This window comes from Dryobates pubescens, chromosome 16 (genome assembly GCF_014839835.1).
Source record: "Dryobates pubescens isolate bDryPub1 chromosome 16, bDryPub1.pri, whole genome shotgun sequence".
NCBI lineage: Eukaryota > Metazoa > Chordata > Aves > Piciformes > Picidae > Dryobates > Dryobates pubescens.
In genome coordinates this window covers 21,803,071-21,827,407 of record NC_071627.1, presented here as the reverse complement: position 1 = coordinate 21,827,407, position 24,337 = coordinate 21,803,071, and the positions used below count along the sequence as shown (strand labels likewise).

General features: G+C 57.1%; 1 protein-coding gene across 1 annotated transcript; it reads left to right on the top strand.

Annotated features, from left to right (window-relative positions):
* The first annotated feature begins 1,906 nt into the window (after positions 1-1,906).
* On the top strand, positions 1,907-23,725 carry TCOF1 (treacle ribosome biogenesis factor 1). Its single transcript, XM_054168428.1, has 17 exons — positions 1,907-2,053; positions 2,453-2,508; positions 5,590-5,729; positions 6,443-6,549; positions 6,829-7,168; positions 7,968-8,062; positions 8,389-8,607; positions 9,203-9,472; positions 13,921-14,095; positions 14,258-14,415; positions 16,184-16,357; positions 16,816-17,065; positions 17,290-17,375; positions 18,097-18,325; positions 20,053-20,622; positions 22,241-22,335; positions 22,830-23,725. The coding sequence occupies exons 1-17, from the start codon at positions 1,943-1,945 to the stop codon at positions 22,857-22,859; spliced, it is 3,105 nt and encodes a 1,034-aa protein (XP_054024403.1). The 5' UTR covers positions 1,907-1,942; the 3' UTR covers positions 22,860-23,725.
* Positions 23,726-24,337: the final 612 nt, after the last annotated feature.

Here is a 24,337-nt window from a genome sequence, read left to right as displayed (position 1 = left end):
CTGTAAGGCTGCTATAACGTCGTCCAGAGCTTCTTTTCTCCAGGCTGAACAGCCCCAACTCTCAGCCTTTCCTCACAGCAGAGGTGTTCCAGCCTTCTGATCTTTTTTTGTGCCCAGACCTCGCAGCTCAGGTTGTCTCTGAGCAGCAGCAGCAGCAGCAGTCGTGCTGGGCCAGCATCCCAGGCCAGCCGCCCCGTCACGGCGTGTGCCGCGGACACCTTTACACCAAGCATCAATAATGGTTTGTGCAGGGGGAGGTCAGGCCCAGAAAGGGCCTGGCCAGGTCTGCATTTCATTTACTGGAGCTGTAAAACTGCCACCTGGCCAGTGGCTTTACAGCTTTGGATGATGCTGGTGTCAAAGACATTTGCTGCAAGAGCCAGCTGGAGCCAGGCCAGTTTTATATTTAAGCTCGCCTCTACATACAAATAAAGGTTCTGTATTTGGAGTGAGCGACAGGCACACCATGGACATCGTTAAACCTTCCAAAAATAAACCTCTGCCAAAATGAAGCAAGCCAGATTTTCCTGGAAAGTATCAGCAGAGGCTTGGGGAATGGAACCAGGGCAGACCCTCTGCCGCTCGGCCCCTTGCCAACAGCTGCTCTGTGTCGGGAGCTCCTTCTTCCCTCTCACTGTTTGTTTGGTTTAGCCTGAAAATATCTTCCTTCTATCTAGTCTAAATCTTCCCTCTCCTAGTTTAAACCCATTACCACTTATCCCTGCCAGAACAGGCCCTGCTAAAAACTGTCCCCAGCTTTCTTACAGGCCCCCTGCTGAAAGCCTGCAATAAGTTCTCTGCGGAGCCAGGCTGAACAACCCCAGCTCTCTCAGCCTGTTTTCATAGCAGAGGTGTTGTGGCCCTCAGATCATTTTCCTGGCCTCCTCTGGCCCCACTCCAGCAGGTCCTTGTCTTTCCTGTGCTGAGGACCCAGCACTGCAGGTGGGGTCTCGACAGAGAGGAGCAGAGGGGCAGAATCCCCTTCCTCGACCTGCTGCCCACGCTGATGGGGATGCAGCTCAGGGTGCAGTTGGCTTCTGGGCTGTAAGTGCACGTTGCCAGCTCGTGTCCAGCTGTTCATCCAGCAGTGTGCCCAAGCCCTTCTCAGCAGGGCGGCTCTCCATCCCAGCCTGAGCAGCTGGCAAAGGGCCTTGAACACAAGCCTTATGAGGGATGGATGAGGGAACTGGGCTTAAGTCTTCAGAAGAAGCAGCTTGAGGGGAGAGCTCATCACCCTCTACAACTACCTCAAAGGAGGCTGGAGAGGTCTCCCTCTCTGGAGATATTCAAGACCTGCCTGGATGAGTTCCTGTATGACCTGCTCTGGCAGGGGATTTGGACTGGATGAGCTCTGGAGGTCCCTTCCAGCCCTGAACATACTGTGATTCTGTGAGAGGTGGGGGGTGGTCTCTTCACATGCAACAAGTGACAAGAGGAAACAGCCTCAAACTGTGCCAGGGGAGATTCAGGTTGGATATTAGGGGGAAATGGTTCACGAGAAGAGTTACCAGGCATTGGAACAGGATGCCCAGAGAGGCGGTGGAGCTGCCACCCCGGGAGGTGTTTAGAAGACGCGTGGATGTGGTGCGGAGGGGCGTGTTTTAGCAGCAGCCGTGGGAACGCAGGCTCCGGGGGAGCTCCGGACATGATGACCTCCGAGGTCAGCTCCCTGGCTCTAGGAATGCCCAGCCCGGCCCTGAGGACTGCGCTGCGCAGTGCTGCCGGAGCACGCAGCCGGAACCTCGAGCGGAGGTACCGCGGCCGCCCCGCCGCCGCCCGCTGCCCGCTCTCCCCTCCCCTCCGTGGGCGTGCCGCGGCTCCCCGGCCGCGCGGTGCCCCCCGGCACTACACTTCCCAGCGGGCCGTGCGGCGGAAGCGGACGTGACGTAGCGGCCGCGCAGCACGCGGCGCCCCCGGGGCTGCGCCGAGCGGGGGCCGCGCCATGGCGGCGGATGGCCACGGGGGCCGGGAGCTGCTTGCCCTCATCCACCAGCACCTGCTCCGCGGCGGCTTCGCCCGGGCGGCCCGAGAGCTCCAGGCGCAGACCGGGCAGGTAACGGGCAGCACGGCCCGGGCAGGGGGGAGGCAGCCAGGCCGCGGCGGGGGCCGGACGCGGAGTCTGGGCCCTCGTGGTCCCACACCGAGCACCGGGGCCGCCCTGGCCTCGTGGCTCCGCACCTGCTGCCCGCGGGCAGGCCTGGCCACAGGCCGGCTGGGAAGGAGGGCTGGAACCGGCACTGCACGGGATGAAGCCGTCCCGCAGCGTGATGCTCCCCGAACACGTGCTGCCGCGGGTGAAGTCCCGGCGGGGAGCGGGGGGCCCTGGGTGCAGCGGCACTGGCCCACGGCCAGGAGGGGAATGCCATCCCTTTTCCTTGGGGGTTCCCGGAGGGGGGGTCTCTGCTCCCGGCTGGTGGTCTCGTCCTGAGCTGTGTTCCCTCTGTTTTCACAGAAATTGCTCCCTTCCCTCTCAGCCTCTCTCGAGGACATCTTTACCCACTGGGAAAAGTAAGTGGAAGGAGGAAATGACCAGCGAGTGGGTTTCAGGCGGTGTTAACATCGCGGCTGCTTGGCACGTGTGATCTTTACTTGCTGGAATTTCTCGTTGTCAGGACTGTTTCAGGTGATAACTGTGCTCGGCAGACTTTCCTCCTTGCCTCTGGCGCCAGACCGATTCTTTTCAGCTGTTAAAGATTCCTTCGGTTTAGAATTTCCCGAGATAAGTTGCTCCTTGGAGCAGCTGGCGCTGCCCTTGCTGCTCGGGGTTTTAAATCTGGAGTAGCGAGGGGCTCAGAGTCAGGCTTTGCTGGCAGCAAGCCTTTGCCCCCCCTGCTGTTTCACTTTCTTTTTGAAGCCACGTGCTTTGCAGGAACGGTGACCCAGGCACGGAGAAATTGAGCAACCGCTGAAACGCCAAGGCTCTTACAGGGGCTTAAACTTTGGCACAGAGCATGCTGCTTCTGACTCAGAGGAAGTCTTGGGTTCAGCCTGTCCTTTCAAGCTGTGACACGTTCAGCCCAGCATCTTCCCACGTGCAGTTCCCCTGAGTACCCCACGTGGAGGTCTGCAGTGTGGAGCCCTCCCCTCTGATCTGTCCCTGCCCGTGGCATGGGGGTTGGAACTAGATGATCCTCGAGCTCCCTTCCAACCCTGGCAATTCTGTGATGCTCTGTGGTGACCTTGGCAGCCACCCTGTGCACCACCCTGGTTTGCTGCTGGAGTGCAGTGCTGTAGGGAGGCCTGATGGAGCCACAGAACTGGATTATTGGGGGCTCAGAGCTGGATTTCTGTGCCTGTGCTGAGGAGTGCTGGAGTGGAGGTGCTCCTCAGCATGGCTCTACCAGCAGCCTTGGGAAGTAGGTGTTTGCTTCAGAGGTGTCTTCTCCTCCTGCCCTGCTGCTGCTTTGGTTCTTGCTGTTGTGTCAGCAGGGTTTTCTCACTTGAGCAGCAGAAAGTCTGGGGCTTGGTGAGGATGTAGCAGCATAGAAACAGGTTTGCAGTTCCTCCCTCTCACAATTTATTGCTCTCTTGGGTAATGATGGTGACCTTTCCCTGTGGAAGTTAACCCTTCCACACGCTGTGACTTGTAAAGCTTGGCAGGCAACAGGGCACTCTCATGACATTTAATTCCTGTTTCTCTACTCCTGTTGCCCCACCCCCCTCAGTATGCCTTTTATTCTTGTTGCCCCTGGCTTGGAGTCACAGTGGGGCATGCAGGGACCAGTAGTTTGGTTTCTCCCTGCCTGCCTGAAGAGCTCTCACTGGGTGAGCTGTGATTCTTGTCACTTCATAGGCCTGAAAATGTCTTTCTTCCTGCTGCACTGTGGCTGCTGCTCATCAGAGGCCATCCTTGGTGCTCTCCTTCAGAAACTCTTGCAAAGTGAACCTAAACAGCTGAGATTTCCAGTTCACTAAGAGCAGCCTCCCTCCCTCCAGGGCTGCCTTTAACCTCTGGGAGGGGATGGAAGTGTGCCTGGAGGCAGGGGGAAGCCGAGCCCAGCTCAGCCCCAGGAGCAGCCAGTGCCCTCCAGTGCCAGTGGGTGTGGGCCCCACTGCTTTCCCACACACAGTATCCCTGGTCACCCCCAGCCCCAGGAGCAGCCAGTGCCCTCCAGTGCCAGTGGGTGTGGGCTCCACTGCTTTCCCACACACAGTATCCCTGGTCACCCCCAGCCCCAGGAGCAGCCAGTGCCCTCCAGTGCCAGTGGATGTGGGCCCCACTGCTTTCCCAGACACAGTATCCCTGGTCACCCCTGCCAGAGTCCCCCAGCAGTGTTCTGTTGTGGTATCAGCTGCTGCTGAATCAGGGAGGCGTTGGAGTGTCGCTGCTGCCTCTGTGACTTGCCCTTTTGTTTTCCTGAGGGAATTATTAGCAGCAGTTCCCAGCTCTTGGTAACAGCAGATGTGCCTTGCACTTGGCCTGCCTGCAGACAGCTTGCCCTTACAGCTGCACTGCTGACACACCCACACCAAGCATGATCTCTGCTGGCCAGATCATGAAACCCTCACTTCTGATTTACATGAAGAAATACAACAGGCTGAGCTGCCAGAAGAGCAAGAGTAGGATTTCTCTTGGGTCTTTTTCCCTTTTCTCTGACAACTGTGGGTGTCTCAGGGCTTTCACCAGCTTGGCACTGCATTTGTGAATCACACAGGCATGTGCCCAGCCACTGCTAGCCTCATAATAAAGCCAAGGTATTACTGCCTGTGTGTTCATGGGGAGGTTAAAGGTAACTTCCAGCCACATCATCTCTTCTGGTGCAAACAGGGATTCAGAGCCTGGAGGCATTTTTCTCCAGCTTAATGTTTTAACCCAGCTGAAGAGCTTAGGTGTTTAATGCTCATCTGTGGATTCTTCCTCCCCTTCTTCCAACACCTCTGCTGTAGGTCCAGCCACTTCCTTTCTTGAATCTCTCTCCAGTCTGACTTCTCCATCCTTTTGCCCTGTAAGCCCATGCTCAAGTGGCTTCTGCAGCCTTTTCCTGGCCTTGTGGAATACCAAGACAGAATCACTGCCCTAACCCTGGGACTGTCTGTCTGTGGCACCTCCTGGAGCCAGTCTCTTCTGTAGGTTGCCTTTGCTCTGTTGTGAGCACCAGCCCCATCCTGCTGTGTCTTTATTTCCCTACTGAAGCGAGAAAGAGTCTGCCCAGGACACAAAAACTGTTTGGTATCTTCTCTGAGCATTGCAAGGACATTTACCATGAGGGTGGTGGAGCACTGGAACAGGTTGTCCACGGGGATGGTTGAGGCTCCATCCCTGGAGATACTCAAGATGAGGCTCCACAGGACTCTGGGCAAGCTCATCTAGTGGAGGATGTCCCTGCTGACTGCAGAGGGACTGGATGACTTTTGGAGGCCCCTTCCAGCCCAGACCCTTCTATGTTGGTCTCTGTAATTGCCTGAGGGGCTGGAGATGTCCCTTGCAGGTGAGAGAAGTGTTTCTCCTACCCCCTTAGGAGCTGTAGTGGAATGTGTGTGTGTCTGAAGGCTGGAGCTGGACCCGAGAGCGGATGGAAGTTGTCTTATAATTTGTTTAATATCTCCTTACCTTCCCACACCATTCTGATGCAAATTCTGTTCCCTCAGAACTCCCTCAAATACCAGGAGAAAGGTGAGTGAGGAGGAGGCAGCCATCCCAGAAAAGATCAGAGTTCCTGATCCCGTGAGCAGCTCTGAGAGCTCTGAGAAGGAAGAGGATGAGAAGGAGAAGGCGAAAGCTGCCAAGGGTAGGAGCCTTTCATCTGCCTGCTGCTGACAGGGGAGGGCTGGAGGTTGTGTAGGAACAGCCCAGCTTGTTTGGCTAGAGAAACTGCTTGTACAGAGCTGGCTATTCCCTTGTGCTCTCAGAAAAATAGGACAACTAATTTAGCATCCCCTTCTCATGTGGAGCTTCAGAGGAGCACAGATGTCTGCTGAAGCTAGAAAAAGCCTGTCATGATTCACTGGGGAGGGATGGGTGCTGTCACTTGGATGGAGGCTTGGGAACCCAGCACTGCCCACTCTGCAGCAACTTCTAGCTGGTCACAGGTGTCTGTTGGGCCAGCAAGGACAGGCCTGGTTCATCTGTGAAGGAAGGATTTGGTAGTTGGTCTGGAGAGCCAGTGGCCCCTCTCTCTGAGGGGATAGGTCCCTGCTGCAGCTGATGTGGGAGGCATTGGCTTGCATAGTGTAACAAAAGCCTGTATGTCTGATGAGCTTTGGCTCAGTCTCATCTGCTGTGGACCTTGGGAACCTGCAGATCTGGGCAGGTTCCTTGTCTTGGTGGTAGGGAGCAGGATAGGGTGGAGGAGCCTTGGCTGTTGCCAGGGCAGCAGCGGCAGTGTTGGAGCAGGTGTGGAAATGCCACCCTGGCTTGCCTGCTGTGGCCTTGCTGCAGACCAGAGGCCGTGCTGATGTTGGAGATGTGCTGACATGGTTTCTCTGTGGCTCTCCTGTGCAGCAGCCAGCCTTCCACTGACCACAAACTCAGGAGTGACTGCAGAAAGCAGTGAGGATGAGGACTCCTCATCAGAAGAGGAGACGTCCGCCGGGAAAGGAGCAGGCACGGTAAGGTCATTCTGCCTTTGGCTTGGAGGGCTGGCAGCACTTGGAGGCCAGGACTGTCCCAGGCTCCCTGGCACGTGTAGCATTGTGTGCTGGGGTGGCATTCACATGTAAATGACCCTCCTATACTGGCATAAGCCTGCCTGTTGATGTCTGTCCCCCAAGTGCTTCCCTAAAGAGCCGTGTGGCTCACCCAGCTGCCAGATGGCTGTTCAAGGTATATTGTGTCTAATTTAGCTTCACATCTGTCTATAGGCTTCCAATGTCTTTTGTTTCCTGTAGGTGACAGCAGCTGTGGTGAGTGGCAAGGCTGCCAACTCCCTGCATTCTCCTAGCAAAGCTGCTGTCCCAGCAGGCAGAGCGGCAGGGCCCTCTGCTGCAAACAGAGCTGTGCTCTCGCACAAGCAGCAGCCCAGTGCATCAGCTGTGTCTGCAGCCCCAGCCAAGGCTGGGCAGAAGCTGCCTGGCCCTGGGAAGCCCAACCATGCCACAACAGCCAGAGTAGGTCAAAGCAAAGCGCCGGTAACTGCCAGAGGATCGGACAGCTCCGGCAGCAGCTCCTCGTCGGAGAGCGAGGAGGAAAAAGAGACTCCAGCTGCAAAGGCCCCGGCCCCCAAAGTGGGTAAGGAGCCTGTGGGGTGTGGTGAATGCCTGTGTGCTCCAGCTCTGCTGGGAATCAGGTCTGAGCTGTGCATTCAGCCTGTTCCTGTCAGCTCCCTGGCTGGAACGCTCAGAGCGATGCTTGTTCCTCGGGGAGGCTGTGGGAACACTGCAAAGCAGCCAGCTCCAGATCTCTGTGGGATGAAGCCAGCCTGCTTGCTCCCATTTCAAGCAGCAGATTCTGTGCTAAGAAGTGTGTCTGGCAGCACCCAGCACTATGGGGCTGGAGATCACAGGGTGGTGCAGCTAGAGGGGGTGCAGCACTAGCACTGCAGATGCTTTCAGCCTTGTGCAGCATCTTCTCTCCACTCTCAATTGCAAAGGGGTTTGGTTTGGATTTTTAAGTCTGTAGGGAAATCTTTTACTGCTTTGAAGTGTGTGTGTTGGAGTGGGGGAAGAGGGTGAGGAATAAATCATAGAGGCTCTCCTGGCTCTTTTCCAGAGGGGGTCCAGCCAAGCTGGATGCCCCTGCAGAGGGGTGTGTGGGGCTGTTCCCGTGAGGGTCAGCGAGTTGCCAGGAAGGATTTCTCATCTCCCTGGCCCACAAGCACCACTCCCATGAGAAAAGGCAAAGTTTGTCTGGAGAAGTTACTCTCAGCAGGCCTCTGATGCTTACAGCAGGGCTAGACCCTCTTCCTGCAAATCCCTGTAGCCACCTCTGTGGCTTGTTTTATTTTCCTGACTTCAAAAGCTGTATTAGCATCATGCTCTGGGAGCCCAGAGCAGGCAGCAGCTGTGACATCTCCTCACTTGTGTTTCAGAGCCAAAGAAGGCAGCTGGGGCTGCTGAGAACAGCAGTGAGGACTCAAGTGATGAAACATCCGAGGAGGAGGAGGCTGCAGCTCCAACGGCCCAGGTAACCTCTGCAACCCAGGGTCCTTGTCTCCCTTGCAGGAGAGGAAATGCTCCAGTGCTGTGTTCTGACACCACCTTCCCTGGGTGCTAGGATCCCTACAGCCAGAGAAACACTCTGCATGCCCTTGCTGCATCAAGGATTTCATCCCAGTTCCTCTTAGTGCCTGAAGGTTGATTTGTAGGAAGCAGTGGGCTGTAGTCAGGCAGCTTCAACTACTTGCTTCAACTACTCCATAGCCCATGGGTCAGAGCAAGCCCAAGGTGGTGAGGCAGCTTCTGAGGTGTTGACCTGATCCTCCTGTTCCCTTTTGTTTTCCCTGTCCCCAGGCAAAGCCAGCTGTGAAAACAGCTCAGGTTAATGCAGCACCTGTGAAAAGTGCCCCTGCTGCTGCAGTGCCCCTCAAGAAGAGTGCAGTGAGGCAAACAGCACTGCCACCACACCAGGCCAAACCCACACCGGCTCCTGGGGCTGCAAAGCCTGCTGACACCTCAGAGAGCAGCGACTCCTCTGACAGTGAAGATGAGGAGCCTCCATCCTTACCCCAGGTATGCCTGCCCAAGGCTCCACCTCCCCTTGCACACCTCTCCAGGGCCCAGAATTGCAGTGAAAAGGAAGTCGTGCACATGCATGGAGCAAACTCATGCCGGGATGGGGGAGGAAGGAGCCAGGAAGGTGTTTTTAAGGAGCCTCAGTGTCTGTGCTCTGAGCTTCAATCAAGCCATTGTGCTTCCCTTAAGAAAAAAATGCTACCCATCAGGACTTTCAAAGGAAAGAAAGAAACAAACCCTGCAATTCTTCTCCCACCTGAGGAGGCAAATTGTGGTGGCTGAATTTGCCTCTCAGCTCTAATTTGCAATCAATAGTGTCTCATTCGTCAAGCTAGTGCAGTTTAGCTTCCCTGCTGTGGAGAGTGAAAAGCGCTGTGAGGGGTCTGGGGGTGTCAGCAGGCTGAGGAAGGAGGTCTGGCCTTGCTCCCTCACCTTGGGAGCCAATCCCCACACAGCTAGATGAAAGGATTCCTTGTGTCCTGCCAGCTGCTGATCTTCCCTCAGTGTTTGCTTTTCCCAGGGGGGCTCTGAAATCTCTTCCCAGGGCTGCTGTGGGGTCTGCCTTGTCTCACGCTGTTCTTGCCTTGCCCAGACGCAGCCACCTCCCAAGCCCTCCCAGGCCGTCCCCTCCCCGCTGAAACCTACACCAGCAGCAGCGCTCTCCAGTAAGGCAGCTCCAGCTAAAACACTTCCACCTGCTGAAGGGAAGCCAGCACCAAAAGCAGCAGTGCCAAAGCAGACCAAAGCCACACTGGGAAGGGCTGCTGCTGCCCCAAAGGCTGCTGAAAGCACGAAGCCAGCTGAGAGCTCCAGCTCCTCCAGCAGCGAAGAGGAGGAGCCCCCTGTGCCCATCAGCCAGAAGGTAGGAGGTGCCTCCTTCAGCTCAGGGCTGAGGCCTGGGATAAGCAGGACAATTGCTCAGCCCTTCAGTGCTACTGCTGATCTCCTTCAAACACCTGTAGCTTGTAGTGTGTTGTATCTGAGTCCCTCAGGAAGCTCACTCTCTCCTTGGAAAGAGGTATGGCCTAACTCTTCTCACCCACCCAAAGCAGATGAGGTGGAGGTGGGGGGAACCTATTTGATACCAACTCCTTCACTTGTGTCTTGCCCCTCTGGTGTGTGCAGGGTCACAGATAGCTTGGTCTTGGCTTTCCTGTGAGGATTTACAGAATAAAGAATAGAATACAGAATGAATCAGGTTGGAAAACACCTTTGAGATCATCAAGTCCAACCTATCACCCAACACCATCTGATCAACTAAACCATGGCACCAAGTGCCTCAGCCAGGCTCTTCTTAAACACCTCCAGGGATGGTGGCTCCACCACCTCCCTGGGCAGCACATTCCAATGGCCAATCTCTCTGGGAAGAACTTCTTCCTAACATCCAGCCTGAACCTCCTCTGGCACAGCTTGAGACTGTGTCCTCTCCTTCTGTCACAGGTTGTCTGGGAGAAGAGACCAGGTTGTAACCTGGTTACAACCTCCCTTCAGGTAGTTGTAGCCAGCAATAAGGTCTGCCCTGAGCCTCCTCTTCTCCAGGCTAAGCAACCCCAGCTCCCTCAGCCTCTCCTTACAGGGCTGTGCTCCAGACCCCTCCCCAGCTTTGTTGCCCTTCTCTGGACACCTTCCAGCATCTCAACATCTTTCTTAAACTCAGGGGCCCAGAACTGGGCACAGGATTTGTTTAGACCTGTCTTGAGAGAGAGAAGTCAGACTGGACTCAGATTTCAGGTGGCTGATCTTGCAGGGAAGCAAATCCCTTCTGGAGAGTGTCCCAGACACCTGCTGCAGCGCTTGTGAGCTACAGGTGCCTTTGGGAGGAGCCCTGCAGGCAGTGTTTGGGGGAAGGCAGCTATTTTCTGCAAGGGAGGAAGGGAAGCTGGGGGCAGGGGCTCACGTGTCCTTGCAAGGAGGCTCTTTGTCAACACGTCCTTTCTCTCCTGACAGGCAGGAGCTAGAGAGACTCTGCAGTTTTGTCTTTATAGCCTTGGTCTGCTAAGGTGGGTGGAGGGGGACGCATCTCCAACAGTTGTCTCTGTGCTGCTCTCTTCCTGCATGGTTCTGTGTGGAGCTTCAGCTCTTCTGGTAGCTGTGCCCCGGGGTCCCACTCCCAAAGCTTGAAGCCCCACCTGTTCCAGCAGGGTTGTAGGTGAAGGGCCTGCCGGGGTAGGTGTTTGTTTCCCGCCGAGCGTCGGCTTGCAGCTGGCAGCGAGAGGTCTCCAGCTACCCAACTGCTTCAGCATCCTCCCTCTTGCAAGCTGGCAGTTACCCCTCAGCAGCCACAGTCAGCAAGGAAGAGCTTGTCATCAAGGGAGCTCTATTTTTGCCAGACAGGCTGTTTCTTCCCCTGTTAGTAGCCTACAGGCAGAGACCACGAGTGAAGCCTGAAGATAAACCATGAGGCTTAGCTGTGTCCACAGTCCTGTCCTCCCAGTCAAACTCTTCTTAGCTCATCCTCACCATCTGCTACTTGGGCATATGCTAACCACTGACTTGCTGTATCCTGCAACTTCCTCTGGCTTCTGTGCAAGATCCAAACAGATAGAGAGCGTTGGAAGCTGCTTCATCTTTCCCTGTGGGGGTGGATTAGCACAATTAAAATGAACATCATGCCTAAATTGAACTGCTTAATTGGTGTGTTTACCTCTGAAGACTCAGTCAAAGAAGCTGACAAGGTGTTTGCATATTTTGGGGGGGAAGGATGGGGATGGGGCTCAGTCTGGCTTGACCTCAGAGGTGCTTGGATTGACCTTAAAGATGCTGTGAGCTGCTGTTCTGCTGGAAATGCTGCTTCTGCTCTGCTTCCTCTTTGCTGCACGTTTTGGGACAGAGATGGCGCTCAAGCCCTCTATGGATGGGCTTTGGCTTCCCCTTACCAGCACTGAGTGTGAAATGCATGTCTGTGTGTGTGTTGGGAACCTGCATCTTCCCTGAGCACCCCAGGAGCTGCCATGCAGGCTGTGCTGGCAGAAGCTGTGCCTGCAGGCTTCCGTCGTGGGCAGCAGCCCCTGCGGGGAGAGGCCGCATCTCCCTTTCCCTGCCTGCTCCCTTGCAGGTAGCGCTCACAGCTTTGCTGCGTCGTGCCACAGCTGAGAGACCGGTCCCAGCCCGGCTGGCAGTGCCACTGCTGAGCAGAGGCAGCCCTGGGGTGTGCTGGGTGGGGGTTCCAACGTGCCGGGCACACGTGGCTCGGCGTCGCCTCCCCTCCCGGCGTTCCCCTCCTGGCGTGCGGCGCTGCATGATGCGAAGGGCCCCGGCGAGGTGGCAGATGGGCTGTGCAGGAGCTGAGTCACCACTTTGCTGAGCTGCAGGCAGCTCCTGCCTTGGGGGCTGGAGAGGAGCAGGAAAAATGATTTCCTCTTGAATGATTTCCCTCCTCTCGTGAGCTGCTTCAGTACCTGACGCCTTCGGCCGTCAGGAGCTCGCTCTCGGCGCTGCCCCGCTCCCTGGGTGCCGCTCAGCCACGCTGCGGGCCTGATCCCACCTGGGGCCGTGCTGCAGGACGTGATGCCTGTCAGCCATCTGGCAGGGACTGAGGTGAGGTGGATGGAAGGCCCTTGGCCTCCTCCCAGCAGGGTTTGAGGAGTGCTGAGGCTGTGCAGTGTTGGTTGTGGTTTCTCGGTGGGTGCCGTCGGGTGCTTTGGATGCTTCTGCGTGGCAGCTCTCTCCTGTCCTGCTGAGTTAGCAAATGAAGGACCCTTGCACCATGCAGCTGAGCAGGGGGAGAACCCAGAACCATTGCTGTGAAGGTCTTAAAAGTGAGTGAGTGAGTGAGTGAGGCCTGATCTTGGTGGGCTCTTCCCTTGCACAGCTGTGCTTTGGGACAGGAGCGAGAGGAGCTCGCCCGTTCCAGCAGAGAGTGTGAATTCCTGTGGCTGCCTCAAGCGGTTCTCTGACTTCAGCCCTGCAAATCTGGCCTCTCTCCTGGAGATTGTGACTCACTGGTATCAAAACAGAGCAGGGAGGTTTGCAGTGCCCCCTCCCCAGAGCTTGTGGAGGTTTCTGTTTCTCCAAGCAGAGTCAGAGTGTGCTTGGCTTGTTGGGAGCGCTGCTCTGCAGTGGGATAAACATGCAGATGCTGTTGTCTGTTTGCTGCTTGGCTTCCAGATGATAAACACTGCCCCAGTGGCAGCCCTCGGTGGGGCTGTGCCAGGCGGCACAGTAAGATCCCTCCTCCCAAGAGGCTGCTAGGCTGGTGCTCAGCTGCTGCCCAGGGGCAGCCCCTGGGTGAGCTGGCGCTGCTGAAGTCCTCCTGCTGCCCTGGCACGGGCTGTGAGAGGCTTTCACCACCTTGGCAGCAGGGCAGGGTTGGGAGAAAGGGGGAGGGGGCAGGGGCTGTGCAGCCACACTGGAGTCTCCCTCACCCTCCTCTGGGAGGGGCACTGCAGCCAGCTGCCATCACAGAGGGGTTGGCTGAGCTCTGCCTGCCCTGGCAGGCATGAGGTGCTCTGGCAGAGCAGCCCAGAGATGAGCCCTGAGTGGAGTAAACTGAGTGGGTGCAGAGCCTGGAGAACATCTGTGAGGGGTGAAGGCAGCAGATCCCTGGGCAGGCTCTCCCCATGCCACTGCTGGCCTTCAGCAGCGTGCAGGAGAGGTGTCTGCTGCCCCCAGCCCTGGCAGGAAGGAGATGTCTCAGCTGGCAGCTGTGCATCTGCTGCTGGGTACCTGTGATTTCCTAGTGCTGGCACACCAGCTGCTCAGGGCCTGTCCTGGGGCATCAGAGCATCGATGGGTGCCAACAAAAGGCACCCAGGTGAGTTGCAGGGGTTTTGTTACTTGGAGACTTCCACATTCTTAGAGCTGTTGATGGATCAGTGTCCACAGGGAGTCCTTCTCTGCCTCTACCTACCCTCTGTTCCCCAGTGAGCAGACAGCAGAGCTCTCCAGCAGCTCTAGGAGGCAGCTGCTCTGACACTCAATCTCTTGCAAGTGTTCCCAGCTAGGAGGAGGTCACACTTAAGTGCCTTAAGAGGGGGTCTGGGAGTTGCAGTGCTTCTGCTGCCCAGCCAGTGTCTCAGCCTCAGTGAGGAGCTGCTGCTGAGTGCTGTTAGCCTGGGTGCTCATGCAGGAGAACATGCTCAGGCTGCCTGCCAAAGGCACGTTGCTAAATGCAGTGCTTCGTGCTCAGCAGCTCCAGCCAGCCAGCAGCTGAAGCCCTTTCCATCCTGAGAGGCCAAGGATGGAGTGAGTGTTGGTAACAGCTGTGTGAGGGGAAAACAAAACCCAGCTTGAGCTGAAACTGCACTTCAGCTCCCAAACACCACCTGTACTAATACCACCCTCCTGGGCCTGTGTTTCTTCTTTGTTAAGAGATTGACAGAGCAGCCTGGGCCTGTTCCCAGCCTCAGCCAGGCTGCCAAAACTGGGCCACCTGAAAAAGCACTGGGAAGCACCTTGAACACCCAGGCCTCAGGAAGTGAGAGCAGTGACTCTTCTGACAGTGAGGAGGAGACCTTGGTGGCACAAACACAGCCTCCACAACCTGGTAAGTCTCCTGGCAGTGCCCAGGTGCCTCACCTGCAGCCCCATGGCTTTGCCTCTCCCCCCTCCACGTAGAGCAGTCCAAGCCTATTGTGGGAGCTCCTGCTCTGGACAGCCAAGGAGAGCAGCTTTCCCCTGGTGAAAATCTCTTATGCTTTTCCTGCAGCAAAAGCCAATGCTGTGCCCCAGCCAACAAATGTGAAGAAGGCTCCAGCTCCAGCTCCTGCCCCAGCCCCAGCCCCTGCCCCTCCACCTGCGGCCAGCAGCGACGATTCCAGCCAGGAGTCAGATTCAGAGGAGGAAATAGTCCCTCCCACTCAGCAGGTCAGCAGCTTCTCACCTGGGTGTGGATCCTGTTCACCCTACATGCTCAGGAGGTCTCAGGACTTGTGAGGTGGTAGCTGGGTGGGTGATGGGTGCAGGGAGGAGCCCTCTCCCCTTGGCTGGGTCAGGTTTCCTTGGCAGACCCCTGGGGCTCACTGACCCTGGCTCTCATGCATGAGAAGCTCGTGGCAGGTGAGAGCTGTGGAGGGTGTGAGTGTTTTGGCAGGAGCATGGGTGGGTGCATGAGCCCAGAGCTCTTCTGGGTCTCTGCCCTGCTCCAGGGAGTTAGACTAGCAAAGCAGGCAAGGTCTTTCCATCAACTGGAAACTCCAAGACAGTCCTCCCCTGGTTCCTCCCCAAACCCTGGGCATGGAATGCAGCTGGAGCTCTCTGGGCTCACCTTCCCAAGCCTTGGGAGGCTGGAAGGATCTGCCCTGAAGGGTAGCACAGTGGTCCTGCTGTCTTTCATCTGAAGGAGCCAAACCCCTGCCTTGTAGAGGGGAAGTGACCCCTCCTCTCAGATCTGAGGCTCTTCATGTCTCCATGCCAGTTCCACAGGGCTGTGGCTGAGCTCCTTAGGACCTGAGCTGCCCTGACATGAAGCTATCCTGGGGGTATCTGCACCTCTGCTGCAGTTTGAGCCTGAGGAAGAAGCCAGGTGAAGAAGCACTGACCAAGGAACATGGCTACTGTTGCACTCCTGTGTGTGCCGGCTTTGGCCGGTGCTCCTAGCCCGGGGCTCAGCGGCCATATGTGCTTCATGTCCCACACACGTCCCCTGCCTGGCCAGCACCTTCCCTGGCAGGTTCTGTGCACTCCAGGAAAGCCTTGCCTGTGCTGGGCTGGTGCTGTGGGCAGTGTGAGGGCTGCCTCCCTGCAGCTGTGGGCAGGCAGGCAGCCAGAGCAGCCCTTGCTGGAGCCCGTTAGCAGCGCCGGGGCTGTGAAACAGCTCAGCTGCTGTAACCTGAGCCCCGCGCCAGGCGGCCCCAGCTCGCCTTGCACCCGCGGCTCCCTGCAGGATGGAGCTTTGCCTTCTCTTCTGAAGGCCAGATGTTGTGTGAGGGAAATGTCAGCTCACAAAGGCCCAGCTTGTCAGGAGAGCTGGAGAGGGGAGGCTGCTCACGTCGCCTTGCTTGGCGCGCACGCCGGGAGGCTGAGCGCTCCTCTGCTCCCTCTCCTGCTGGCATTTGTGTTCTGGGCCTGATGCTGGTGTCAAGCTCTTCTATTTTTAAGCCCTCTTACCTTTAGTTTCAAATGTGAGTCAACAAAGTTGCTTCTTGCAAATGTGCTCCCCTGTCTGTGGCTGGCTTGTGGACCTGGAGGCAGATTTGCCCTCCGCTTGCCCTTCCCTTTCTCTCTGTCACCAGCTGACCCTCCAGGTGTGATTTTTAGGGTGTAGGAGACATCCTGGAATCCAAATCAGCTGCAGCCTTGCCTGTCCTGCAGTGGATAGGGATCTCACAGCCTGCAGGCACATCACATCTTGCCTGCCCTCAGGATGGCTGCCCTTGGGGCACTGAGGTAATACTTCAGGCACTCCCAGGCTGCTGACCCTCGCTTCTTTGCTCCTGGTTGTGCCAAAGGCCCTGCCCAGAGGCTCATAGGAGACAGAGCAGGCCTGTGAAGGGGGGAGAAAAGTCAAGCCCAGCTTGGTGCTGTGCTGCAAAGGATGGAAGGGCTCAGGAGTTAGTGGTGACTTGGCTCATGCTCCTGTCTCTTTTCCCTCCAAGTTGTGTTCTGTCCTGATTTTCTTTCTCGTCTCTGTTAGGTTCTGTCCCAGCAGAGTGTCAAAGCAAACAAGGTTTTGAGCACAGTGGCTGCCAAGGATAATGCCACACTGCCCCCAGGGAGGGGGCTGAAGGCTCCTGCTGTGCCTGCAGTCAGCAGAGTGTCTGAGAGCTCCAGCAGCGATGCCTCGGAGCAGCATGTGCAGGCCAAAGAGGTAATGGTGGTGGAGACTGAAGGCAGGAGCTGCCCTGGGGAGTCTCTGCTTGGGGCTGTGTCCCCAGCTGAGGACTCTGTTCACTGAGTGGGGGCTGCTCTATTTTACTTTGCCTTTTTTCCCCCTCCACTATTCTGCACCCTAAGGTGGGGCAGATGAGCTGAGGGTTGCCCTGCTGTGCTGCTTTTGCTGCTCCTGCATCCCAGCTGGCTGAGCAGTGTCTTCCTCCTTTTCTGAGAGCAGTGCCTTGTGCAGTCAGGATTTGTCTGCTGCCTCTGTGGGCTGGGGGGAAATGGGGCCTCTGTGCCCTGCATGAGAGGGTCTTGGGCTAACTTTGGCACTAACTGGAGCAGTGCAGCTGAAGAAGGGCTCCAAGCCCATCTGCTCTGGGCTGCTTTGGGTAGCTCATGGGCACGAGCAGTTACTGCTCTTCAGATGCTTTCATCCTTCTCTCCTAGGCCTCCACTGCTCCTTGTCTGAAGCAAACAGTTCCTGTGGGAAAAGCTCCTCCAGCCAGCCCTGCTGCCCCTCAGGCTGCTTCGCTCTCAGGAGCTGCCACTGCCAAGTCAAAGAAGCCAGGCCTGCAGCCAGTGCAGGATGCCCAGCTGGCACAGCCTGTGCCACCCACCAAGGCAGAGGACACCTCAGGCAGCAGCAGTTCCTCGGACAGCAGTGATGAGGAGACCCCCAAACAGCCCCCCAAACCTGGTCAGTTTTCCCAGGGGATGTTCTCAGTGCTGCTGGCCAGGCCAGGGTGGGGACAGTGTTGTGTTACCCTGTGGGAGGGGTCACCTTCACGTGGTGGTTGAAGTGGGGGTTCCTCCTCTTCACTTTGGCACAGCACTGCCCCTTCTCAGGAGTGCTGGGAAGGTGGAGCTCAGCTCCAGGCACCAGTGGTGGGTTTGATGGGATGAACTCTGCTCCTCCAGCAGGCTCACAGCAGAAACCAGCAGGGATCCAGCCAGCCCACAGCTCCTCCTCAGAGTCCAGTGAAGAGGAGGAGCAGGCAGCATCACAGGTATGGCACTGGAGCAGGGCTGGGATCTTCTTGGGTCTTGCAGCTGGCTCTTCGGTAAGACAGAGGACTGAGAATCCTCAGCCATAGCAAGTGGGGTGCTGAAGGGTTTGCCAGCACAGAAGTGGGGGTTCTCCAGAGCAGTGCTGTGAGCAGGGCCCTTTGGTGGGGGCAGGGAGGGCCTTCTGAATCTGGAATGGTTCCCCAGGCAGCCTGGCCTGGGGTCCAGGGCTCTCTGTGCCCTCCCCAGAGGAAGGGGTGGGAGGAGGTGGTGCCCAGCAAGGGTTAAAGCAGGGAAATGGAGAGTGCCAGCAGCAGCAGCAGCAGGGTTTTGTTTCCCCACTTTCATTTGTAACTTAACTCGTGTCCAAGCCATTAAGTTCCCTTTGTCAGTAACGTGCAGGGCGTGCAGCACATCTGCAGAGCATTAGCTGTGCGTGGGTGCCTGCTGATGGCCGGGAGCCTCCCCCAGGCCTGCTTTGCTGGGCAAGAACAAAGAGGAGAGCCTCTCCCCATCGCCTCTCCTTGCTGTCAGCTCAGCCCTGGCTGGCAGTGCTGGCCCAGCCGCCTGGCAGCTCTGGCCTTGCTGAGGGCATCACTGTGGGTGGCCAGAGGTGGGCCCTGGGCTGAGGGTCTGGGGGCAATAGCAGCAGGGCAGATCTGCGTCTCTGGGGCGTGGGAGGCTGCCCTGCCGCGGCTCCTCAGCGTGTCTGTGCCCTTTCAGTCCCTCCTCACAGGCTATGTGGGCCGCTCCAAGCCTCCAGCAGCGGCCCAGGCACCAAAGACGGTTCCCCCCGAGCCTGTGGGCAAGGTGGGGCAAGGGAAGGCAGCCACAGCTGCTGCAAACTCCCTCCCCAACCCCCCCCCGAAGGCGGCCCCAGGCGACAGCGACAGCAGCGACAGCAGCGACTCCGATACCGACGTGGAGCAGGGGGCTCCAAACCACAGAGCAGGTGAGGCTGCTGCAGCAGGGGGGAGAAGCTGCCTGGCCCCAGAGGGTTCCCCATGCCCAACCAGCCATGCAGAAAGGGACCTGGGAGTACTGGTTGACAGTAGGCTGAACATGAGCCAGCAGTGTGCCCAGGTGGCCAAGAAGGCCAATGGCATCCTGGCCTGCATCAGGAACTGTGGCCAGCAGGAGCAGGGAAGGCATTGTGCTCCTGGACTCAGCACTGGTTAGGCCACACCTTGAGTCCTGGGTCCAGTTCTGGGCCCCTCAGTTTAAGAAGGACATTGAGACTCCTGAACGTGTCCAGGGAAGGGCAATGAGGCTGGGGAGGGGTCTGGAGCACAGCCCTGTGAGGAGAGGCTGAGGGAGCTGGGGTTGCTTAGCCTGGAGAAGAGGAGGCTCAGGGGAGACCTTCTTGTTCTCTACAACTGCCTGAAGGGAGGTTGTAGCCAGGTGGGGGTTGGTCTCTTCTCCCAGGCAACCAGCACCAGAACAAGAGGACACAGTCTCAAGCTGTGCCAGGGGAAGTTTAGGCTGGAGGTGAGGAGAAAGTTCTTCACAGAGAGAGTTGTTAGCCATCGGAATGTGCTGCCCAGGGAGGTGGTGGAGTCCCCATCCCTGGAGGTGTTCAGGAGGGGATTGGACGTGGCACTTGGAGCCATGGTCTAGTAGTCAGGAGGCGTTGGGTGCCGGGCTGGACTTGATGATCTCTGAGGTCTTTCCCAACCTTCCTGACCCTGTGCCCTGTCTGCACCGCGCCGCGCGGAGCGCTGCTGCCGCCTGCTGGCTGCCCCTCGCCATGACGCCTCCAACGCCCCTCGTGCTCCGCCTGGCTTGGGAGGTTCTGTGCCTGTGCCGCTTCCGAGTTCTGCTTTAACTGCAGTCATTAACGCAGCTAATGGGAGCAGGCAGGGCTCTCCCTGAAACTGGTGCACACTGCATTGCAGTGGCTTCTGCACAGATTTGAGCAGCAGCTGAAGAACGTCTGCCACGCAGCTGCTGGTGTTCAAACCTCCCCTTGGTGTTTCCTGGGCTCTGTGGTGTGTCTGGAGGGCAGGGCAGGGTAAGCAAGTTGGGAGAGCTGTGGAGAAGCAAAGTTTCCTGCCGCTTCCCTGTCACCCTGGGGTGTTGGTGAATTGTAACACCTGGAGCCTGAAGCTGCTGCTTCTCTGGTGTGACCCTGGCGCCTTCAGATGAGCTCTGGTCTGCTCTGGAGATTCAAAAGGGTCTTGTGGCCTCTTGGGCACATTGTTAAGTTGTGCATCATTAAATTGAGGAGGTCAGAGCTATGTATAGGTTCAGGAAGGCCCAGGTGCTGAGGGATAGGCCACTGGAGATGGGGTGGGCATCCCTTCCACCTCGGGAAGTCCCTGACTCGCTGGGGGTGGTGTACTGGGGAAGGACTGCTCTGGCCACACTCACCTGGCTTGTGCTGCATTTCCTTCTAGTCAAACAGCAAAGCTGTTGTGGCTCAGGCATCGTTAGATACCTCAGGCTGAGGCATCTTTCTCTGCTCTGCTGGAGCTGGCTGGCCAGCAGGTTTTGCTTCTCAGGGGAGAACTGGATGCCTCCTCCTACTCATTCAGACTTGGTGATCTTGGAGGTCTCTTCCAACCTGCTTGATTCTGTGATTCTTTGGTTCTTCAAAGAGGTTTTAACATCCTCCAGTAGCTCTGTGGTCTGTGTAATGGATGCTCCCTGAGTTGTCTTCTCTCTCTTGTCACTGTGCAGAACCCCACCCTCCTCTAGGGCAGGAAACCACAGGAACCTCCAGCAAAGAGAAAGTGGCAGGAAAACCAGAGCCAGCTCCTGCCAGCCTCAAACCTGCCCGACCCAAGAAAGCCCTGGCTGTGAAAGAGAATGATGCTGGGGCAAAAGGGGTGCAAGTGACCCCAGCACCACACACCACACTCCCCACCCCACAGGCAGAGGAGTCCAGCTCTGGGAGCGAAACTGAGATCAGCACTGCTGCCAGAGCTCCTGCACTGCAAACACTGGAGGGGTTGGAAGGGAAGAAGAAGAAGAAGAAAAAGGAGAAAAAAGAGAAGAAGGAGAAGAAGAAAACTTCCTCCACAGCAGACAAGGCTGTGAAAACATCCAAGAGCAAAGACAAAGAGAACAAGAAGCAGAAAACGTCTCAGAAGAGGAAGCTGGCAGAAGAGGATGAGGCTGCTGTGCAGCCCAAGGAGAAGAAGAGGAAAGGGCAAGCTCATGAGGAAGCACCCAAAAAGAGAAAGAAGAAAGCAGCTGGTGACCTGGAGAAGCTGCCAGACAGCAAGGAGAAGAAAAAAACAGCTAAAAGTAAGTGTGCCTCACCTGGGGCTGTGCTTGCCCTGGGTTCCTGCAGCTGCTGCACAGTCAGCCTCTGCTTGGGGCCTGGGAAGGAGTGCCCTACCCACTTTCCTGTTAGCTTCTTGCTTGGCTGTTTGCCTCTTGGCCCACCCAAAGCTCCTGCCAGGTTTTTAACACCCCTACTTCAGTGTTTTCCTGCAGTCTCAGCACCAGGCCCTGTTGCAGGCAGCAGGCTGGGCTCCCCTCTGTCCTGCATCCGTCACAGCAGGAGCTGCCTTAGTGCCCTGATCCCTGCTGCCTGCAGAGCAAACTGGGCTGCCTCTGCATCTTCTGTGGCATGTCCTGGCCCTCCAGGGCTTTGTCCTTCCTGGCCTTTATCCTGGCTGGAAGCAGCTGTCTAGCTGAGTGCTGGCAGAGGCTTGAGGTGAGCCTGCACTGAGCCTCCTGAGGCCTGTGTGCCCCCCTGGCACGGTGTGCCTGCCCGCGCCGGGCTTGCCAGAGCTCTGGCTGGTTGTCAGCCTCAATGCTGTGGGCTGCCCGCAGCAGAGCTGTGCAGAGCAGCTCTGCCAGCCCAGCCAGCTTCCCTGGCTGCTCTGTGGCACACACAACCCCTGCTGGCAGAGAGCTGAGGTGAAATGTGGCTGAGGATGGCAGGCAGCAGGTCCCTGGCGTGCCGTGGGCAGGGCAGAGGAAGCCCAGCAGCAGCATGCACGCAGCTCTGTGTTAGTCAGAGCTTCCTGAAGGTGGCCTCTTGCTGCCAGCCTCTCCAAATGAGGTCAGCCTTGAAATCTGTGCTGTCATCTGCCCTGTCAGCCACTGCCATGCCCACGGGGCAGCGGTGTCCTAGCCTGACCCTGCCTGCTCAGCGTCTGTGCTGCAGCAGGGTGAGCAGCTCATTCCAGAGGTGCAGCACAGGGCTGTTAGTGCTGCTCTCAAACCCCTGCTGCTTGCTCCCACTGAAGTGTTTCCTGCCCCTCACACCTGCCTGCCTCTCTGCAGTGCTCTCTTTGCTGCCTGCAGGCAGAGGCAGCTTTTGCTCTTTGCATTTGCAGACTGGAGCTTTCTGTGCTTGCTTGCTTTACAAAACTAGAAGGGAGCTGGAATGGCTGGGCCAGACCTGCTGGGGGTTCTGTGCTGCAGAGATGCAGCCCTTCACTTTGGAGGAGCCAGGCTTGCCTGTCAGCCCCTGCGTGGGCTGCTGCACAGCCATGAGCTGGAGCCTCGTGGAGCATGCTGAGCTGAGCCTGGTGTCTGTCCATCCTGTGTTGGTAGCTGCCCCTGCTCTGGTGTCTGGCATGTGCCTGGCTGCTTCAGTGCTGAAGCAGCTCCTCAGGAGTGGGTGGGCAGCAGGATGGGGAAAGAAGGGGATCCTGTGTACTCCTGCCCACAGGCGTGCATGGGGGATGGGATCAGACCACTGGCACAGAGGTACTGGAAGAAACAGCTCTGGGTGCAGCTGTCTTGTATCAGGGCTCTGCCCTCACCCCCTTACTGCTCTGGAAAGCCTGCTCAGCTTTGGATGTGGTGAAAAGCTTGCTGGAGATGCTCCTGCCACTCAGTACAACATCTCAGAGGCTAGCAATACCAGAATCCCTCTCTTAGCTGACTTTCCTTTTCCCTCTCCCAGAAAAAAAGGCTGGAAAAGAAAAGAAGAGCAAAAAGATGCCTCTGGAAGGGGAGCCTGTAGCAGATGGCTCTGCTGAGGTTCCCAAGAAGAAGAAGGTATGTGGGATTCCCTGGCATTGGGGCACCATGTGGTTGTGGTACTCATCCCTGCAGCATGCCAGGCTGGAGAGGACCAGAGCTGTGCCCTGGCCTTGCTGGCAGTACAGAGGAGGCTGTGGTTGACTGTGGCTAGCCTTGAGATAACCCCTGACCATGGGATGGGTTGGGGTGACTTGAAGAAGGGCTTATTCCTGTATCACTCCCCCTGGAGAGATCCTTTTCCCTGCAAGGGTCAAGCCCAAGGGCTCTTGTGGCAGCAGAGAACCTTCTTCAGCTGTCTCTTCAAGTTGCCTTCACCAGCAACAAGCTCCTGAGGGCTTGGGAGGCTGCTGCATCCCATCCCCCGGGCTAGAAGAGGGGAGAGAGGGAGGCTGCAGGGGCATGAGCATCCTGCAGAGATGGCAGCCAAGCAGCTTGGGGCTGTGCTGGGTGCATCAGGGTTGTGGTGCAGGGGATACTGATTGATTTTTTTTTACCCTTTTTGTTTTCAGAAGAAGAAAGCAGCTGAGCCTGAAGGATAGTGAGCAGGTAGCTGGCCCCTGGGGACTGTCAGCTGGTAGCTCTGAGCAGCGGTCACCTCGGCCAAATTCCGTCCTCCTGGGCCCACCTCGGGAAGACAGTGAACCTTCTGAGTCAGCCTGGCCTGGGGTTAGAGGTCCAGGGAGTGGAGCAGTGTGAGGAGAGCCCTGCAGCAGCGTCTTGGCTCCTCTGGATGTGTTTGACCTCAACTCTGTAGCTGCTGAGAGCCGGCTGTCCAGCCGGGACGCTGCTGCCCTCTGTCATCAGCGGAGCCAAGCGGCCTCTGGCAGGGTCTGCCTTGGCCCTGCTGACCACAGGGAGCTTGCAGAAAGTGCTGTGGGTGAGGTGGTGATGTTGTAGTCACCTGGAAGCGGACCAGATGCACCTGCCCTGGCTCTGCTGGGCTGGAAGGCTGCTCTCCTCCTCCCCACCCCTAGCTCCCTAACTCCCCTCCCCCAAGGTACCGCATCCCTGTGATCAAGGATCTGTGGGTGAAGATCAAAACAGGAGAGAGAGAGAGAGAGAGGAAAGGAGAAAAGCCTGGCAGGAGAATTTCAGCTCTTGGGTTTTGTTTTTATATGGTAATTTATAACTCCTTTTAACTGTGACTCTTAGAGCAGAGCAATGTAACCTCCTGCCTCCTCCTGCCCTGCTTGAGGCCCCCCCAGACGGTTCCTTTGTTGCCCCCTCCTGACAGCTCCCTTGTTGCACAAGAGCTGAGCTCACCTGAAGGAGGCAGGCTGACCAGAGAAGAGCCAGCTTGCAGAAACTACTTTCCTCCTAGCTGACACCCACCCATCTCTTTTTCTCCTCACAGAGCTATATTTTTAAGAGCAACTTTGACCTTTTCTGTTTTATTTTCCCTCTCCCCCCCCCCAGTCCTTCTGTGATTTGTGCTGTCAGCCCTTTTTGCTACTATGGAAGAGAGCTCTTTGGGTTTCCTTTTTATTCCAACCCTGACAGCAGTTGGTTTTCATGTTCCTGGAGTTGCACTGAACAGCTGTGTCCAGCAGCTGTTCTCAGCCAAGGTGGCATCATGTCTTGTGGTTTTGTTTTGGGTTTTGTTTGGGCTTTGTTTTTTTATGGACTCCAAAATAAAGAAAAGGAAGGTTTGGATTTGGCTTCAGCTGCTTCCAGGGGCAGGGAGGTGACCCAGGGCAGGGAGGCAGAGCAGGCCTCAGCCGGCTCAGGAGGATGTTGCAGGGAGGGAGAGCAATGCCCAGGCTCTCTCCAGGCACTGCTTCAGCCCCTGGGGAAGAAGGAACTGCTTCTGCCTGCTCCCTGAGGATGAGCAGATGCTGTTGCTCCTCAGCTTTGAGCTGCATGTTCTCGTGGGGGCTTGTGTTTTGTTCTCCTTACTGCAGTACTGAGAGCAGGTTTGGGCCTCACCCTGGTCAGACACTGGCAGCAGCCACCCTGCACCTTGTCCTGGGCTTCTGCCTGCCTTCCTCACTGCATTCCCAGCCCCAGAAGTTAGGAG

Bases quoted from the DNA above. Each gene is read 5' to 3' on its own strand.
- TCOF1 (XM_054168428.1), top strand. From the start codon at position 1,943: ATGGCGGCGGATGGCCACGGGGGCCGGGAGCTGCTTGCCCTCATCCAC. The intron at 6,550-6,828 runs GTAAGGTCATTC...TGTTTCCTGTAG, and splicing joins CCGGGAAAGGAGCAGGCACG to GTGACAGCAGCTGTGGTGAG. The intron at 20,623-22,240 runs GTAAGTGTGCCT...TCCCTCTCCCAG, and splicing joins GAAGAAAAAAACAGCTAAAA to AAAAAAAGGCTGGAAAAGAA.